Below are 19895 nucleotides of genomic sequence, written 5' to 3' on the forward strand. Positions count from 1 at the left end.
AGCAACGTTGTGTGTGGCACCTTATCAAATGCCTTCTGGAAATCCAAGTAAATGACATCCACTACCTCTCCTTTGTCCACCCTGCTTGTTACTTCCTTGAAGAATTCTAACAGATTTGTCAGGCAAGATTTCCCTTCTGACTTTGACTTATCTTATCATTGATGTCCAAGTACCTTGAAACCTTATTCTTAATAATGGACTCCAACACTTTCCCAACCACTGAGGTTAGGCTAACTGGCCTATAATTTCCTCTCTTTTGTCTTCCTCCCTTCTTAAAGAGTGGAGTGACATTTGCTATCTTCCAGTCCTCTGGGACACTACCAGAATCAAGTGTTTCTTGAAAGATCATGCCCAATGCATCATTTATCTCTTCAGCAACCTCTCTCAGGAATCTGGGGATGTAGTCCATCTGGCCCAGGTGAATTATCCACCTTAAGGACTTTCAGTTTGCCTAACTCTTTTTCCTTTGTAATAGCAATGGGACTCACTCTTGCTCCCTGACACTCACAGACCTCGGCCACATTAGTAATATCCTCCACAGTGAAGACTGATGCAAAGTACCCATTAAGTTCATCTGACATTTCCTTCTCCCCCATTATTACCTCACCAGCATCCTTTTCCAGTAGTCCAATATCAACTCTCACCTCCCTTTTACTCTTTATATAACTAAAAAAAATTCTGGTATCCTGCTTTATATTATCGTCTAGTTGGCCCTCGTATTTCATCTTTTCCCTTCTTATAGCTTTTCTAGTTGCCTTGTGTTGGATTTTAAAAGCTTCCCAATTATCCAATGACCCACTCACTTTTGCTGCCTTATGTGCCCTTTCATTGACTTTTATGCAGTCCTTAACTTCCCTTTTCAGCCATGGTTGCCTACCCCTGCCATTTGAGAACTTCTTCCTCTGGGTCATATCTATCTTGCGCTTTGTGAACTATTCTCAGAAACTTCAACCACCTCTACTCTGCCACCATCCCCACCAGTATTCCCTCCAATCCACCTGGGCAAGCTCCTCTCTCATGCCTCTGTAATTCCCTTTATTCCATTGTGATACTGATATGTGTGAGTTCTGCTTATCCCTCTCAAAATGCAGTATGAATTCAATCATATTATGATCACTGCCTCCTAAGTGTTACAGACCAATATGCCAGCCAGTATGCTTTCCTACTTACGACTTCCTGACTGCGCAGGAAGTGACCTAATACAGATCTGAAACTGCTCATTTCAAAATAAAAGCTGAATGTGCCTAATCACATAGAAAAACAAACCAGTTGCCCGAAGGGTAGAGGCAACACAAGTAGATAGGGTGGTAGTGAAGACATGCCTCATACTTGCATTCATCAGTTAGGGTAATGAGTATAAACAGCGGGAGGTTATGTTGCAGCTATATAAGACTTTGATGAGGGACATTTGGAGTATTATGTGCAGTTCTGGTTGCCACATTAGAGGAAAGACGTGGAAACTTTGGGGAGCCTGTAGAAAAGGGTCATCAGGACAGAGCCTGGATTAGAAAGTATAGAAAGTATTAAGGAGTGGCTGGATAAACTTGGATTGTTTTTCCTGGAATGTCAGAGGCTGAGGGGTGACCTGATACAAGTATTTAAAATTATGAGATAGAGAAGATAGTTGGTTCCCCCCTCCCCAGGGTAGAAATATCAAATACTAGAGGGCATTGCTTTAAGGAGAAAGGAGTGGAATTTAAAGGCAATCTCTGAGGCACCTCTTTTACACAAAGAATGGTAGGGGCCTTTAGCTGCACTGCCCGGGGAAGTGGTGAAAGTGGATACAATAACAATATTTACGAGGCATTTAGACCAGGCAGAAAATGGAGGGACTGAGACCACGTGGAGGCAGATGGGATTAGTTTAAATTGGTATCATGGTCAACACAGACTTTGTGGACTGATAAACCAGTTCCTGTGCTGTACTGTTCTGTGTTCCATGATCACAAATGCACCTTGGTGAGGTTCCATTGCCCTCCCTCTGCTATAAGTATGTGGTTCTTCTGGTAAGGAGACCAAACCGGTACACAGAGCTCCTGGTCTCACCTGGATACTATATAATTTCAGTACTCTTTACTCTTGTACCCATTTGTCAGGAAGACCAACGTAACACTTACCCTCTCGATTCCAGATCATCTTTCAGTGACTTGTGAATGAGAACACACAGGTCCTTTTAAACATCGGCACCTTTTAATCTCCCAGCATTACAACAAGACTCCACTGTTGTTTCTTTAATGCCACACCAACAATGTCGCCTTCCATCTGCCGCTCTCCTATATCTCCTCTGCACCCTGCTCACAGCCCAGATTATTTTAATCAACAAACTTTATTGAAATGGGGAAAAGACAGACAATTGTGTTGAAAGTCATTCTTAATGAAGACATTGGATCAGGAGCTTTTTGAGGATATGCTAAATCATTCTTACTTTATAATCACATTCACTTTCAAACATTTTGAAGCGGATTCCGTTATGTTGTTCTTATGATAAAATTTCATTGTGGAAATAATGCATTCATTATTTATTCAAAGTTCTTGATTACTGATATACAGTATGTCTCTTGCATTAATTTGGAACTGATTATTCCGATACTTTTGTTATTTTGGATGAAATTGTCAAGCACAAATCGTGTCAGATTGCAGTTACATCTGCTTGATGCTGATTGTGTATCTAAAATAATGTCACATGAATGAAATTGCCATTGGTAAATATTGTGAAGATGATGAGCTCATGAGCATGAAAACATTGTGAAACATCTTTTTGAGAAAAGCTAAAAATTAGAAGAATGCCAAAAGAAGAATATAGCAAGTCATGGGCTAATTGTTAAGTATTGGTAGGGATTGTTAAGGGATAGGTATAAGTTTTGAAAACATAAATTAAACACCATGTTCAAATATAAGAAATGTGTAGGTTATTTCATTTCTATAGCAGATTTTAGAATAACCTCCCAGAGCATACTCATAATTGTCACCATAGAACAAGTCTGTGGATTTAGCCAGTAAATTGCACAGTGACTATGAGATTGTTAGCATGAAATTTGTTCAGTTAAATACACTTCTCTGTCCCATAACATTTGTATGATTGGGAACTGATAAAAGGAATTTTATTCACAGCTCATTGATCTCCTGGTCTTGATCATTTGGCTGCATTGTAGAAATTGCTTCTGTCTGCCTCAGTGCCGAGGCCTTGCTTCAAATCACTTGACCAACCTATTAGCCAATTAAAAGGTCTGAACCACAAAGAAAGTTAAAATTTATGATGCTCTCTCTAATAATGCAGGATATAGAAAGCATTGTGTACTTAGTAGTTCCTCTATAAAAACAGTTAAGAACAACTTGCTACATTTCATGTTAAAATTCATTGTCAAGTTAAAAATCTTTGGTAGCCCTTTAGAGGGTTTGTCAATATCACTTTGACTACTTGAGCCAGCTAATGGTACCATTAGTAATGCCTGAATCTCATTCCATGTTTCAGTCTCCCAAGTCAGCTTTCATGAGTGCTGCCAAGAAGGCAAGGTTGAGATCTAATCCTGTGAAAGTACGCTTCTCTGAGGAAGTCATCATCAATGGTCAGGTCCCGGTAAGTGTTGACAGGTGCGCTACCTTGCATGGACAGCAGAGCATTGACATCAGCCTCTAGGTGACCAGCTTTATGGCACAGAATGCTGTGTGGTCAATTTGAATCTCATTCCAGCACAGGCTGTCACTGAGGCAACAGGTTTAGAAAGGATTGGTTACTTCTTTCAAAATACAGAGCTTTTTGTTGCATAGGGAAACATAACACTAACTTGGCGAATCATTTAACGCAACTGTTACATGCAGATATTCATGTTCCACACAGGCTTGCTTCACCTTGACCTCATTCGAAAAGTTTACAATCCCTATAAAATGTGCAGCCCAGTAATATAGGAGTGTGATTTTAGTTGCCTGGAATCTGAGATGTTGTTACAGCATATTAAAGAAAAGATCAGCAAAGTATGTCCTTCAACACCAGTCAATAGATTCTTTCCACATGATTTCACAGTGGTGACACAGATCTGCAGATTGTGCAGTGTGCAGTTGTTAGTGCGTTCTAGTAAATACTTTGACTTAGAACCGGTATTGTGCATAAGTAAGCCAACAGCTTAAATGATAATGAGGAGGAACAGGAGGGGAGTGAAGGAGGCATTCAGTGCTAACCTTGATTCTCTATCAGACCCAGAGTACCATGCATAAAGGATACAATAAAAAAAATCCAGTAGCAGATTTAAAAGAAATCCACCATGTAAGATTTCTAAACGAGTGCCTTTCTATATCAGGGCCTTAGACCATAAGACATAGGAGCATAATTAGGCCATTCAACCCATCAAGTCTACTCCTCCACTTGATCATGGCAGATCCCAGATGCCATTCAACCCCACCCACCTGCCCTCTCATTATATCCTTTGATACCCCAACCAATTAGTAATCTATGAACTCCACTGCAGTTTATGGCAGAGCATTCCACAGACTCACCACTCTTCAGCTAAAATAATTCCTCCTTTCTTCTGTTCTAAAAGGTCGCTGCTCAATTCTGAGGCTGTGCCCTCTCGTTCTGGATACCCCACCAGTAGAAACATTTTCTCCACATCCACCTTATCTATTCCTTTCAACATTCAGTAGGTTTCAATGAGATCCCCATACATTCTTCTAAATTCAAGTGAGTACAGGTCCAAAGCTGCCAAACACTCCTCATATTTTAACCCCTTCAGTCCTGGATTCATCCTCGTAAACCTCCTCTGCACTCTTTCCAATGACAATACATGCTTTCTGAGATAAGGGGCACTAAACCATTTACAATACTACAAGTGTGGCCTGACTAGAAACTTATAAAGCTTCAGGATTATCTCCTTGTTTTATATTCTATTCTTCTTGAAATAAATGCCAACATTGCATTTGCCTACTTTACCACAGACTCAACCTGTGAATTAACCTTCTGGGAGTCTGGGACGAGGAATCCTAAGTCCCTTTGCACCTCTGATGTTTGAGCCTTCTCCCCATTTAGATAATAGTATGCACTATTGTTCCTTTTAACACAATGCATTATCATGCATTTCCCAACACAGTATTCCATACACCCATTTTTTGCTCATTCTTCCAATTTGTCTAAGTCCTGCTGCAATCGCATTGCTTCTTCAGCACTACCTACTTCTCCATTTATCTTCATATCATCTGCAAACTTTGCTATAAAGCCACCAATTCCATGATTTAAATCATTGACAAACAGTAGTGGTCCCAATACTGAGCCCTAAGGAACACCACTAGTCACTGGCAGCCAACCAGAAAAGGCCCCTTTTATTCCCACTTACTGCCTCCTGCCTGTCAGCCATCTTTCTATCCATGTCAGCATATATCCTGTAACACCATAGGAACTTATCTTGTTAAGCAGCCTCATGTGACGCATTTTGTCAAATGCCTTCTGAAAATCCAAGTAAATAACATCCACTGCCTCTCCTTTGTCTACACAGCTTGTTACTTCCTCGAAGAATTCTAACAGATTTGTCAGGCAAGATTTCCTTTTACAGAAGCCATGCTGACTTTGACTTATTTTATCATTAGTCTCCCAGGACCCCAAAACCTCATCCTTAAAAATGGACTCCAACACCTTCCCAACCACTAACTGCCCTATGATTTTCTCTCTTTTGCCCTCTTCCCTTTTTAATGAGTGGAGTGACATTTGCAATTTTCCAGTCCTCCAGAACCATGCCAGAATCAAGTGATTCTTGAAAGATCATGCCCAATGCATCCATTATCTCTTCAGCAACCTTCAGGTTTAGTCCTGACGAAGGGTCTCGGCCCAAAACGTCGACAGTGCTTCTCCTTATAGATGCTGCCTGGCCTGCTGTGTTCCACCAGCATTTTGTGTGTGTTGTTTGAATTTCCAGCATCTGCAGATTTCCTCATGATTGCTCAAGAAAAATACATATTAAGTTTATCTGCTATTTCTTTGCACCATTACAACCTCATCAGCATCTTTTTCCAGTAGTCCACTATCAACTCTTTCCTTCCTTTTACTCTTTATATAACTGAAAGACCTTTTAGTATCCTTTATTATATTATCAGCTAGTCTGCCCTCAAATTTCATCTTTACCATGCTTATGGCCTTTTTAGTTGCTTTTTGTTGGATTTTAAAAGCTTCCCAATCATCCAACTTTCTACTCGCTTTTGCTACCTTATATGCCTTTTCCTTGGCTATTATGCAGTCCTTAATTTCCCTTGTCAGCCACAGTTACCTAGCCCTGCCATTTGAGAACTTCTCTGTGCTTTGTGAACTATTCCAGAAACTTCAGCCATCTCTGCTCTGTCGTCATCCCCACCAGTATCCTCCTCCAATCCACCTGGGCAAGTTCCTCTCTCATGCCTCTGTAATTCCCTTTGTTCCATTGCAATACTGATACATCTGGCTTATGCTTCTCCCTCTCAAATTGCAGTATGAATTCAATCATATTATGATCACTGCCTCCTAAGGCATCATTTACATTAAGCTCCCTAATAAGATCTGGGTTATTACACAACACCCAATCTAAGATAGCCTGTTCCCTGAGTAGGCTCAAGCACAAGCTGCTCTAAAATGCCATCTCATAAGCATTCAACAAGTTCCCGCTCTTATGATCTGACACCAACCTGATTTTCCCAATTTTGCATATTGAAGTCCCCCATTACAATTGTGATATTATCCTTATTACATGCCTTTTCCAGCTCCCTTTGCAATCTCAATCCCACATTTTAGCTACTATTTGGAGGCCTATATATGATTCCCGTAATGGTGTTTTTATCCTTGTAGTTTTTTAACTCTACTTACAAAGAATTGACATTCTCTGACTCTATGTCACGTCTTCTAAAGATGTAATTTCATCTCTTACCAAAAGAGCCACACCACCATCTATACCTTCTTGCCCGTCCTTCTGATACAAAGTATATCCTTTGATGTTAAGCTCCCATCTATGGCGTTCTTTCAGCCACGACTCGGTGATGCCCATTACGTCAAACCGATCAATCTCTAATTGCACCATGAGTTCTTACACCTTATTCCGAATGCTACGTACATTTAAATACAGCATCTTCAGTCCTGCATTTTTCACTCTTTTAAATTTTGCCTCTGTGGAGCAACTTAACTCTTTGGTCTGTCTGTAGTTATATCCAATCAGTGTCTTGTTCTTCTTTATTACATCATATTACATATTACATCATCTACTTGCAATTCCAAGATTACTACCCGTGAGGTCCTGCTTCCCAGCTTCTTTCCTAACTCACTGTAATTTGTTTTCAGGATCTCCTCCCTTTTTCTACTGTTGTCATTGGTAATAATATGTACACAACTTCTGGCTGCTCACTCTCCCTTTTCAGAATCTTGTGGATGCGTTCAGATATATCACGGACCCTGGGACCTGGGAGGCAAACTAACATCCGTGTTTCCTTTACACGTTCACAGAATCGCCTGTCTGTCCCCCGACTGTAGAGTCCTCTTGCTTCCTCCCAGCCCAATTTCAGGTTTTAGGAAGGGCTTTTTTTAAACCTCCCTTTCTAATCTAAAGTGTGCTACAATCATTGTCCTCTTGAACAGGAAGCTCACACTTCAATATAGGATTATGGACCTTGTCTGCTCTCTGAATTAACCTTCGAATGCCATGCCATAATCTCGTTGGTTCAGTAGCAGCCAGGGACATTTTCCTTCTCACATTACCCCATGCCTAATCTATTAAATTGGTAAAACATCACTTGTCATGAATGGAACATTTGTAAAGGCTGCATAAAGACACAGCTGAAAACAAATGAGGTGAGAAGGGAAAGTATCGGTCGCAGTAAGAGTTAGATCGCGGAAATGGCAATCCACTGAGAGAGGAAAGACACAAGTGGGAAAATAAGCCTGAAAGGATGAAAAACCAAGCCATAATGGAGAGAAAGATGGAGAAAATATTAAAGTGGGAAGGAAACCAGGCAGTACCCAATGTTCTTATTTTACTTTGAATAAAGAGATCAGATTTTCTGTTTTACAAATAACAGGATTTCTTGAAGATAACCCTTGAATATATCTTGCATAAATTATTTTATGTAAATTTATGATGAAAGAATATTCCAAGCTCGAAGTAGTCTAGTGTTAGAAGTGTTTGACAGCTCAATGTGGTCTCTGAATTTAATGAGGAGGGAATATAATCATGTATGCTGCAGAAATGCCACTGCAGCTTTGAAAAGGTTACACTGTAATATGTCTGCCTTTTTTATTCACAGGAGACTGTCAAAGATAATTCCCTCCTATTCATGCCGAATGTTCTGAAAGTTTATCTTGAGAATGGGCAAACTAAATCATTTCGATTTGACAATAGCACAACAATGAAGGTGGGTATTTGACCAACTAAACAACGTGTTCAGTCAGGTTTTTGCAGTCCAGGAGTGATGCAACTATGGGAGTTGACTGATTCTGTATATTTATGGTTAATGATTGTTTTTTTCATACAGTATGTCCTGTGTTTTAATACATTTTAATACATTTTTTACAAAATTATTTCCTTGTGCTGTTCTACACTGCAGTTCTTAAATGAACTTTATCTACATAAACATTTGAATATCCCTCAAGTGGCGTATACCTTTGTGCTGAGTCTGAGGCCAACAAAGTTAATTCAGTTACTTCTGACCATAAGAGTTCAAGAGTGAGCTTTTTTCTAATGTCTGCATTCTTAAAGGGATATCAGCTACATAAGGAGTAAGTATTACTCCATAGCTTCAATCAGTTCTAGGTTGTAAGCATGGCAGCCACTTTGCAAACAACAAGATCACAGAAATAGCAATGTGTCACTGGCAAGTCAAGTGGTGTGAGGGGTGCCATGGTTTTTTTAAAAACACACTTGAGACATTATAGAGGGACTGAGTTTAACAGGTCTCCATGTTCATATCTTAAGGGTGGCATGGTAGCATAATGGTTCATACAAACGCTTTACAGTGCCAGCAGTCACCAGTTGGGGTTCAATTCTGATCACTGTTGGTAAGGAATTTGTATGTTTTCCTTGTGATGATGTGTATTTTCTCTGGGTGCTCCAGTTTCTAACAACATTCCAGGAGTTGTGGGCGTGCTATGTTGGCGCTAGAAGCATGGTGACACTTGCAGGCTGCCCCCCAGCACAATCCTTGGACTGCGCTGATACATTTCACTCTATGTTTTGATGTTTCGATGTACATGTGAAATAAATCTGATCATTAGTATTCAGAATCCCAAGGCACCCAACAGCGTATTGTTCTCTCGGCACTGCACTGACCTTTAGGTGTTTCATGATCGAGTTTCTGAAATGAGGGTTGAACCCAAAGTCTTCTGACTTGGAAGTGTGAGTGTCCTGATGGAGCCGCAGGTGAAGGATGCTTTACTTATCCAAACGCTTCCAGTGGAAATCTTTGAACAACAGATCTTATTATTCTACTTTATCAGTTATTTTGAATGTAAACTCCAGCCTCAGACAGTTAAGGAAGTTTAGCATTGGCCCCCAGATCCGAAGAACTTTCTACAGGAGCACAATTGAGAGCATCCTGACTGGCTGCATCACTGCCTGGTATGGGAACTGTACTTCCCTCAATCGCAGGACTCTGCAGAGAGTGGTGTGGACAGCCCAGCGCATCTGTAGTTGTAAACTTCCCATGATTCAGGACATTTACAAGGACAGGAATGTAAAAAAGGCCCATAGGATCATTGGGGACCCAAGCCATCCCAACCACAATCTATTCCAGCTGCTACCATCCAGGAAACTACCGCAGCACAAAAGCCAGGACCAACAGGCTCCGGGACAGCTTCTTCCACCAGGCCATTGGCTGATTTGAGTGTACTCTATATTACATTGACTGTTCTATTTATTATACATTAATATGCTTGCACATTGCACATTTAGATAGAGACGTAACGTAAAGATTTTTACTCCTCGTGTATCTGAAGAATGCAAGAAATAAAGTCAATTCAATTCAAGTGGAATGAATTTAACTTCAGATTCAGATTCAGTTTATTGTCATTTAGAAACCACAAATGTAATGTAGTTAAAAAATGAGACAACATTCTCCGGAATGATATCACAAAAAAGCACACGACAAAACAGACCACACAAGAAAAACCACATAACGTTTGGCAATCCGCAATCCAGAGTCCAGAGAGGCTGCTGCGTATCAATATCACACTACCATCTTAGCATGTTCCCCGGAAAGGAGCTCCAAACCCACCAGACAAAACAAGACTACCCAGACACACCAAGTCATGAGACCAGCACTACCACCCAACAAACCAAAAACCTACACAAAACCACATAGTTATAGTTAACATTTAGTTGCAACAGTGCAGACAATACCATAATTGATAAAAGACTAACTGACAAAAACTACATAATTATAACATATAGCTCCAACAGTGCAAAGCAATACCATAATTTGATAAAGAGCAGACCATGGCACAGTAAAAAGTCTCAAAGTCCCAACAGCCCATCATCTCACGCAGACAGTAGAAGGAAGAAAAACTCTTCCTGCCATGAACCTCCAGCGCCACAACCTTGCTGATACAGCCCCCTGGAAGCACCCGACCACAGCCAACTCTGAGTCTGTCCGAAAACTTCGAGCCTCCGACCAGCCCTCCGACACCGAGGGCCGAGCACCATCTCTGCCGAGCGCTTCGACCCCGGCACCGGCTGCCAAGCAACAGGCAAAGCCGAGGATTCGGGGCCTTCCTCCCGGAGATTTTTCGATCGCACGGTAGCAGCGGCAGCGAAACAGGCATTTCCAAAGTTCCACCAGATGTTCCTCCGTGCTTCATCCGTCAACAGTTGCAAAAATGGTCATACAAGATTTGTTTGACACTAAACATATGATGACACAACAATCAAAAGTACTTATTCCTAAATATTTGTCTCTGACTGACCACAATTTTCTTCTGTGATGGAGATTGAAGAATGTTAGGAATAACAGAGTGAGGCTCATGGTGCAGTTGTTTGGGTGATATAAATGTTGACCTTTGCATGTGAGGTTGTACAGTCCTGAATCTCACTTCCCTGCTTTGCATCCGAGTACCACTTCCCCATGTGTCTGGAGAACTCCAGATGCTGCCTGGGAGGAAAATTCAGAATCAGAATCAGGTTTATTATCACTGATATATGTATGAAATTTGGTGTTTTGTGGCTGCAGTACAATGCAATATTATTATAAATTACAGTAAGACTATACAAAAATATAAATAAATAGTGCAAAAAAAAGAGACCAAAAATACGGTAGTGTTCATGGGTTCATAGACCATTCAGAAATCTGATGGTGGAAGGGAAGAAGCCATTCCTAAAATGTTGAGTGTGCATCTTCAGGTTCCTGGACCTCCTCCTAAATGATAGTCAATAGACAATAGGTGCAGAAGTAGACCATTCAGCCCTTCGAGCCTGCACCGCCATTCTGAGATCATGACTGATCATCTACTATCAATACCCGGTTCCTGCCTTGTCCCCATATCCCTTGATTTCCCCTATCCATAAGATACCTATCTAGCTCCTTCTTGAAAGCATCCAGAGAATTGGCCTCCACTGCCTTCTGAGGAAAGTCATGAGAAAAGAGCATGACATTGATGGTGGGGGTCCTTCATGATGGATACCATATACTTGAGGCATCTCCTTTGAAGATGTCCATGATAGTGTGGAAGCTCATTCCCGTGGATGGAGCTGGCTGCATTTGCAATGCTCTGCAGCTTTCTATGAGCTTAAGCGTTGATGCCTCCAGACCAAGTGGCGATGCAATCAGTCAGTATGCTCTCCACACTACATCTGTAGAAATTTACTAGTGTCTTTGGTGACATACCAAATCTCATCAAACGCGTATTGAAATGTAGCCACTGGCATGCCTTCTTCAGGACTGTATCAATGTGTTTGGCCCAGGATAGATCTTCAAAGATGTTGATACCCAGGAACTTGAAGCTGCTGCTCACTCTTTCCACCTTTCCTCTGCTGACCACTCCCCCCCCCCCCCCCAACCCCAATTTGGACTGGTGTGTGTTCTCCCAAATTCCTCTTCCTGAAGTCCACAATCAATTCTTTGGTCTTACTGACATTGAGCACCATGTTGTTGAGACACCAATCAATCCGCTGATTCATCTCGCTCCTGTATGCCTCCTTGTCACCATCTGATATTCTTCTAACAATATTTCTGTCACTGACAAATTTATAGATGGTGTTTGAGCTGTACCTAGCCACACAGGTGTGAGTGTAGAGAGAGTACTCTTTAGAGAGAGCGCTTGTGAAAACTGTCAGCAAGGAGATGTTATCTCCGATCCAAACTGACTGTGGTTTCCTGATGAGGAAATCAAGGATCCATTTGCAGATAGAGGTGCAGAAGCCCAGGTTTTGAAGCTTGTTGATTATGGGGATGATGATGTTAACAATGAGCTGTATTTGGTAAACAGCAACCTGACATGGGTATTATATTGTCCAAGTGTTCCAAGGCTGAGTGAACAGACAGTGAGACTGCATCCATTGTAGATCTGGTGTGTTGGTAGGCCAGGTCCTTGCTGAGGCAGGAGATAATTCTAGACATGACCAACCTTTAAAAGCATTTCATCACAGTAGATGTGAGTGCCACTGGGTGATAGTCATTGAGGCAGCTCACCCTGCTCTTCTTGGGCACTGGTATGATTGACTGATTGCTTTTTGAAGCAGGTAGGAACCTCTGACTGCAACATTGGGTAACTGCAGTGAGCAAGTTATCCTTGAACATGACAACCAGTTGGTTGGCACAGGTTTCCAGTGCCCTGCAGGTATACCATCAGGTCCTAACACTTTGCAAGGGTTTGCCCTCTTAAAGAATGTTCTGACGTCAGCCTCTGCGAATTATATCACATGATTTTCAGATGCTGCTGGGATTCCCACAGGTATAGTACTCTTCTCCCTTTCAAAGCATTTAAAAGCGGTTTTCTGCTCGTCGGGGACTGGATCATCACAGCCATTTATGATGTTACGTTTCTCCCTCTCACTACCTGACCTATTAAGCCCTCAAGAGAAGAGCAGAGTAGAGTTGAAGGAATGCTACCAGGACTCCAAGAGTTAAATTATAATACAGAGTTGTACAAACTAGCCTTGCATTCCCTGGAACTTAGAAAGCTCAGTTGTGATTCACTGCAGTTTTTCAGGATAATAAGTAGAACCAATTGTGTAGGAAGTGAGTATTTACACTGCCTTTAAAATGGAGGGCAAATTTGAATGGTTGAAACATTAGAGCCAAGCCTCAAGAAGTGGAATTTGGCACGCCAGGCCAGCTGGATCTCTTTTTGATCATACATTACTTCCAGTAAACTCACTGGCATGAATTGTTCCAGGCCACTCGTGAAATCAGGCCCTGTGGGAATCCTCTGAGGCTATGAACAGTATATGGTACTTATCCCTGCATGGTTGCTGAAATCACATTAATGGGGTTATAGCACAGGCTTTGCATATGACCTACGGCAGCACAGACTGGTACAGGTTAATTGCACACTGCCAATCTCACTCTCATTTCTCACCACCATCCAATTGGTTGGTATTTTACTTAATTAAGGGTAAACTAATAAGCTTTTTTGCAAAGAGTAAATCAGAGAGACTGCTGAGATGACTTACCACCAGGTATCTTTAGCTTATAACTAAATGAGTCATGACTTTTTCTTTGTTCACTCCACCTAGAGCAGCAACATGAATTCATCTTCCCTCTGTGTATCTAGAACTGCAAGTGAAATAATAGATCTTCATTGACTTGGGCATGATAAAGATAGGTAGCACTGTAAACAGTGTAGACAGCAGCATTCAATTATAGAGGTATTAATAGATTGAATGGATAGGCAAGACAGTGGCAAGTGGATTTTCCACTGTTGGCAAATGTGAGGTCATCTACTTTGAACCTCGACACAATAAGGATGATTGTTTTATAAATGGAGTGTGTGACTGGAAGGTCTAATAAGATTTATAAATGTTGATCATTAAATTAACTTTTATACTTGGGCAGGTATTAAAGTATTAAAAATATAGAGTAGAGTTAGAAATTACCTTGACTCTAAAAGCTATTATCAGATAAGGCTGTACAAACTGGAATTGCATCAGTGGAATTGAGTAAGCGAAGATGATTTGGTACAACTTTCAGAGCTTTAAGTAGAATCAGTTGGGTAGAAAGTGAGCATTTTCATTGGCTGAAGAATTGAATAAAAGCAGGAATAAGGTCAACTTAAGGTTTAAGTTTATTGTTATTCAACCATACACATGTATACAGTGGAACGAAGCATTATTCTTCTGGTATCTTGATGCAAAGCACAGTACATACAGTCACAAAATATACATTAGTGCAAGTCCCTGAGTTGCTTGGTCTGAAGGTTCACAGGTTGACATGAAGTGCGAGATACAAGCTTATGTAAGACATAATGTTACTGGTCTAGGTTTTTGCAAATGAAACAAAGTGAGGCATTTTATGTTTAATGAAACCCATGACACGTTTTGATGATCTCCAAAACCTGAACATCAAAGTGAATGAAAATTCTTTATGTAATAACGTCATCACATCAGACCAGCCTCTTAAAGCGAAACCCCAACTTAAACTTGGTGGTTGTGAATTATGTACATTTCTCCCATTACTTTACCTTACACTGGCACTGTTATAATAAAAAATAAAACTGTTGTATAAATATGTGATGCCGCAGTAATAAAAGATGAAAGGTGACCAGAGTAGGATGAGAATGAATCTGTGGTGGTGGAGGGGATAATGTTGGGGGTGTGCATGTGTGCGCTGGAAGCCTGGGGGAAGAAGCTGTTAGCCAGCCTGACAGTTCTGGTTCTTCTGCTGTGGTACCTTCTTCGGAGAGATTATGGGAAGGATGGAAGGAGTTCTCTGACATGGCGAGAGGCACTGCATATGCAGTGCTTCTGATATATGTCCTGAATGGGGGGAGAAGAGAACTCAATTGTTCTCACTATCCTTTGCTGTGTCTTATGATCTGATGTTTTGCAGTTCCTTTACCACCTGGTAATGCAGCTGATCAGGCTACTCGATGGCACGCCAGTAGAACGTGGTGAGAATGGGGGCAGAGGGGGAGGGAAGAGACTTGCTTGCCTCAGTCTCGTCAGGAAGTGTAGGTATTCCTGTGCTCTCTTGACTAAAGATGGGCTGTCGAGGCACCAGGTGAGATCGTCAGTGAAGTGTACACTAAAAGTCTTGGTGCACCTGATTCTCTCCATGGAGAAGCCAAGGAGCAGGGATCGATCAACCTGCACCTTCCTGAAGTCCGCAATCTCTTCTTTACTCTTGTCCACATTGAAACTCAGGTAGTTAATGTTTACACCAGTCCACAAGTTGCTCCACCTCCTCCCTGTATGCTTGCTTCCTCGCTGTTGCTGATGAGGCCAACCACTCTGGTGTCATCAGTGAACTTAATGATGTGTTCACTGGCGACACAGTTGGATTTGAATGACAGTACATTTGTATGCTAGCATTGTGAACAGCAGTAGGCTGAACACACAGCCCTGGGGTCACCGATGATGGAGCCAGAGACGTTGCTGCCAATATAGGCTGTTTGTGGTCTCTTTATCAGGAATTCTAAGATCTAGTTACAGAGGGAGATGTTGAGGCCCAACATGGACAGTTTTCCCTTCCGCTTCTGGGGAATGATTGTATTTAAAGCAGAACCAAAGTCAATGACATTCTGACATATGAGACGCCATTGTCCAGCTGGGGAGGGTGGAGGCTATGGCATCATCAGTGGACTAATTTAGGCTTTGTGTAAACAGGTCGGGGTCCAATGTCATGGAAATAAATTGAATATTTGAGCCAGGCCTCAAGAGTGACCTTCGTTTATGCTTTTACTCACAGAAGATGATAGAAGTTTGGAACTCTGTTTCATAAACCGCAGTAAATGCTTGGTTGGTTGTTAATTTGAAGCATTAGGTTGATAAATTTTAGTTGTCCAAAGATTTGGGGAAATCGCTGGCCTGTGGAATTAGGCTGTAGATCAGCTATGATGTGATTGGATGACAGAGAAGATGTGGGTGTGTCCCACATGTCCCTCTCCTGCCCCTGTTTTGTAAGTTCTTAGTTAGACAGATAACATCATTGATCTGGCTCGGTGAGAAGCATTCTTGCGCTTAGGCAGGATTGTGCATTCAATCTTGCTAGGAACCCAAGCCCACGGTTTAAGGTTGAACACTTAGTGCACAGTTGAAGGGCTAGAGCATTGTCAACAATACTGTTTCAAATGAATTATTGAATTCAATGTACCATGCTGAATGTCAAAGCAGGTTGCAACAGGTTTACTTTACATGTGTCCTGTACCACAGTCAGTTTGTAGATGCCTCCCTTTCTTGGAAGTGCTTACAGAATATCTGTTCTTCCAAAACTCCTGTCATGCTCACTTCACCAGCATCACATAAGGCTAAAGAACTAATTAACCATTTCATCATTGTTTTTAGGACTTGCTGCATGCAAATTAGCATTTATGTTTGGCTATAAAAAGGTTATTATTCTTGAACAGTAATTTATTGTAAACTGTTTGACTCCTTTAGCATGTGGTAATTTGTTTCATAAATACAAGTTCTTTCTCTGTGCTTTGCATCAACTGACTTTGATACATGGCGCTATGTTAGTATCAAGCCAAAGGTCCTAAATTTATAGCCTTAATTAACTAAAACTCCAGTAAGTTGTGTGCCAATCATTTACTGTATCAACTGCAGTGGACCCATTTAAGGCCCAGTGACCTTAAGGCAATCAATTTTTTTTGCTGCTAACCTGGAAATATTTGAATAATTAGTCTCAATCAATATTAAACAAGACTTAATTTTGTCATTTAATGTAACATTGATTATCTGAAGTGACTGAAGTTTTCAGAATGCTGTCAGGAATTATGTTGGTAACTTGGCCAACTGGCACTGAGTGCTTTTTCATTTCTCATTTGCTGAACTTTATTGTTGTGCTTACTCGCCGATAACTACCGATGAGACCCAAAGCCAGAAAATAAAACAAACAGAAATTTGAAAACAACCCTTCATTCAGTAAAACTACACCAGTCTCAAAACTCAACTCAAACTCACACTCCCCAGTATGCCTATTTAAACAGTTTACCCCGGAACAATTGATCCCTTGAGTGGGATTACGGCCAATGAGTGAAAGCCAGCCTGGGATTGCTTTCAGCTGACCACAAGATAGCTTTGGCTTGCTGTAACATTTATCTTTTGATCTCTTTTCCCTTTCCGTTTCCAAAAACTAGAAAGGAACTCCTCTCATTTAGTGCAGTTTACAGACAATTTGTGCTTTGTGGATATCTTACAGCCAACTGTAATTTATTGATGCAACATATTTGTATTAAGGACGAAATGTGGAAAAAGTCCCTTTTTTTGTGAAATGTTACTACTGGCTTCTTCAAATAGTTTTCTCCACCAGAGAGACCATTATATACTGTGCATTCATTCAGTCAGCTGAGAGATGAGGCTGCAGATGCTGAAAAGCACATCAATGAGCTGGTCATCTTCCATCCCAGCTCCCGTTCTTCTGTCTGCATTCTGGCTTCACAGCCCTCAGTCTCCAGGACTCTTTACTGCACACCCACCGGCACTGACTACTCTCACATTGGCAAAGTTGTGCAGCATGAGGTGCACATTTGATGAAGTCTGCACGTCTGCTTGGCTCATGGTGCAAGGCACCCCAGAGCTGATGCAGACAGTGAAACTGTATCCTCAGCAACCTTTTGCATTTTACACTGAAGCCTGGGTACCAATGTGGCTCTCATGTTGACAGTCATCATTGAAGAGATCATTGGAATGTGGAGCCAGGGAACTAGAAAGCTTGTCTTATCATCCAGGATAAATCTCCCTGGGTCCTGCTTGCTGCTGAAAATGTCCCGCAGTATGAAATCCTTCAACGTGCAGAATCCAGGTGCAAGTTTTATATGGTACCTGTCTCGTAGAAAGGGTTTAAAGAGAAAACTCATTCATTAAAATTAGTTACCGATCCAAAGGAGTTATATTAGAAAGGACATCCAAGCTCTGTCAAAGCCATGGGAAGCGATGTCCTTCCCCTAGAGAATTAGGAGTGAACTGAACAGCCCAGAGAAGTGATTATTTTTGTGTAAAATCTCACAGATTATGAAACTGAACTCTCTTGGCTGTGATTCACATTTGCATATCCCCTTTACCTAATGATGTCACTATTTTTGCAAAGCCCAGTTCAAAGTTCAAACGCTGAACTTTGAAGCATCTTCTAAATCTATAGAGTTTGCTACAAATGTCCAGCATTTAGCTACAGAGATTCTCAGTTCCTGGTTCTGCAGCAATGATACCACTGGCTGAAGTATTGCTATGAGCATGAAGGCATATGCAGGCTGGGTCAGGAATCTTGGGGCAAGAGCCATGCACGTGCCCATTGTTTAATAAAGTACTCCTGCAGAACCTTTAGACATTCTACTCAAGCTGGACCTTTCTAATAGTCAATGAATTCATTGGCATAGGCTGTCACTATCGAGCTATGTGGTCACCTATACCTTGCTCTGGTTTTGCATTCCTTTCTCTATGCACTTCCCTCAGCTGTCAACTGATCAGAGAACTCTACAACACTTCTGGCCATCAAAGCCAATCCTATAAATGCTACTGAAATCTGAAAATAAAGTGAGGTGCAGGCACTTGGGAATCTTTGAAGGAAAATAAGAAAAACATGAGGCAGAAATAGCTTACAGAATTACTAGAAATAGAAAGCTAACCTGAGCTGTTGAAGCTTGTGCCGTTGTAATTGCTTTCTGAGGCGACAGTTAATGACTCAAGCTACTTGCCTGATGTAGGTGTCTGCTGCTAGTACTTGGTGTAAGTGAGTAAGACATTAGACATGAATACAGAAGAGGACAGCTTACTGCATTGTGTAATTCAGAAAGTGAGGTTTTGCTGTACTCGACTTAGCAATCACCATGGCAACTTTCAGAAATGTTATTTATTGTAAAGATAAACGGGCACTACCAATTTACAAAATGGTAGGAAAATACCAGAGAGAAAATGGTTGTTAAAACATAGAATACATCTGACTGTAGCCAGCATTTTGAAACATATTTGCCATGACATGCATTCCATGTCTGTGGTATTATGTAACTACATAGTCAAGTGTGTTGGACTCTTCCTCTGAGGTCCGTTTCATTTAAATCTCTGGTATCGCTACACAGCAGGTTTAATACTTCCTTTCAGGATGAATTTCTAGCCAATTTTCCTCAAGAACAACAACAGAACTAAGCAATTGCTGCATGTCTTTTTGTATTCAGATGTTCCTGTCTTCCTTTGGCAAGAGTGGTAAGCAGGATCAACATGGCACTGGCGATATATGGTAACATTTTGTGGGCTGCTGACAAAACTAATAGAGATATTTCTTCTGAAGTACTATCACTGCAAGCTGGAACCTTCAATTTTCCTTTAAATAATGTACTTTTAAATCATCTTAACAACCCAGTGATTTTGTGATATCCTGAAGGACTCAGCAGACTCAACTCCCAGGAATGCAGATCATGGTGGGAAGAGAGGAAAGGGGGAAGACACCAAGCCAAACTAAAACGGAGAGGTGTGATACTTCCTCTACCCAGTATCTTGTTAGTAAATGTACAGTCCCTGAAGAATAAGACAGAGGACCTAAGAGCAAAATTACTGCATCAGAGGGAAATGCGGGATTGCTGCATTCTCTGTTTCAAGGAGACATGGCTCACCTCAGACATGCCAGATACAGTGGTCCTGACAGAAGGGTTCTCAATCCACTGGCTGGACTGTACTACTGATTTGAGGAGGGCAAAGGGTGGGGGTCTGTGTTTGATGATAAACTCGTCATGGTGCTCAGACATGGTGGTCTTATCACACTCTTGTTATCCCAACCTGTAACATCTATGGATTAAGTGACATCCACTCAACTTGGCAA

General features: G+C 41.3%; 1 protein-coding gene across 8 annotated transcripts in view; it reads left to right on the top strand.

Annotated features, from left to right (window-relative positions):
* The window catches only part of frmpd4 (FERM and PDZ domain containing 4), a 785950-nt gene that overhangs the window by 695248 nt on the left and 70807 nt on the right, over positions 1–19895 (top strand). For all 8 annotated transcript variants that reach the window (XM_073045767.1, XM_073045775.1, XM_073045768.1 and 5 more), the window contains 2 exons: positions 3472–3576; positions 8244–8351. In XM_073045767.1, the coding sequence (XP_072901868.1) occupies positions 3472–3576; positions 8244–8351 (213 nt within the window). The remainder of the gene's footprint in view (positions 1–3471; positions 3577–8243; positions 8352–19895) is intronic.

This window comes from Hemitrygon akajei, chromosome 5 (genome assembly GCF_048418815.1).
Source record: "Hemitrygon akajei chromosome 5, sHemAka1.3, whole genome shotgun sequence".
NCBI classification, from domain to species: domain Eukaryota; kingdom Metazoa; phylum Chordata; class Chondrichthyes; order Myliobatiformes; family Dasyatidae; genus Hemitrygon; species Hemitrygon akajei.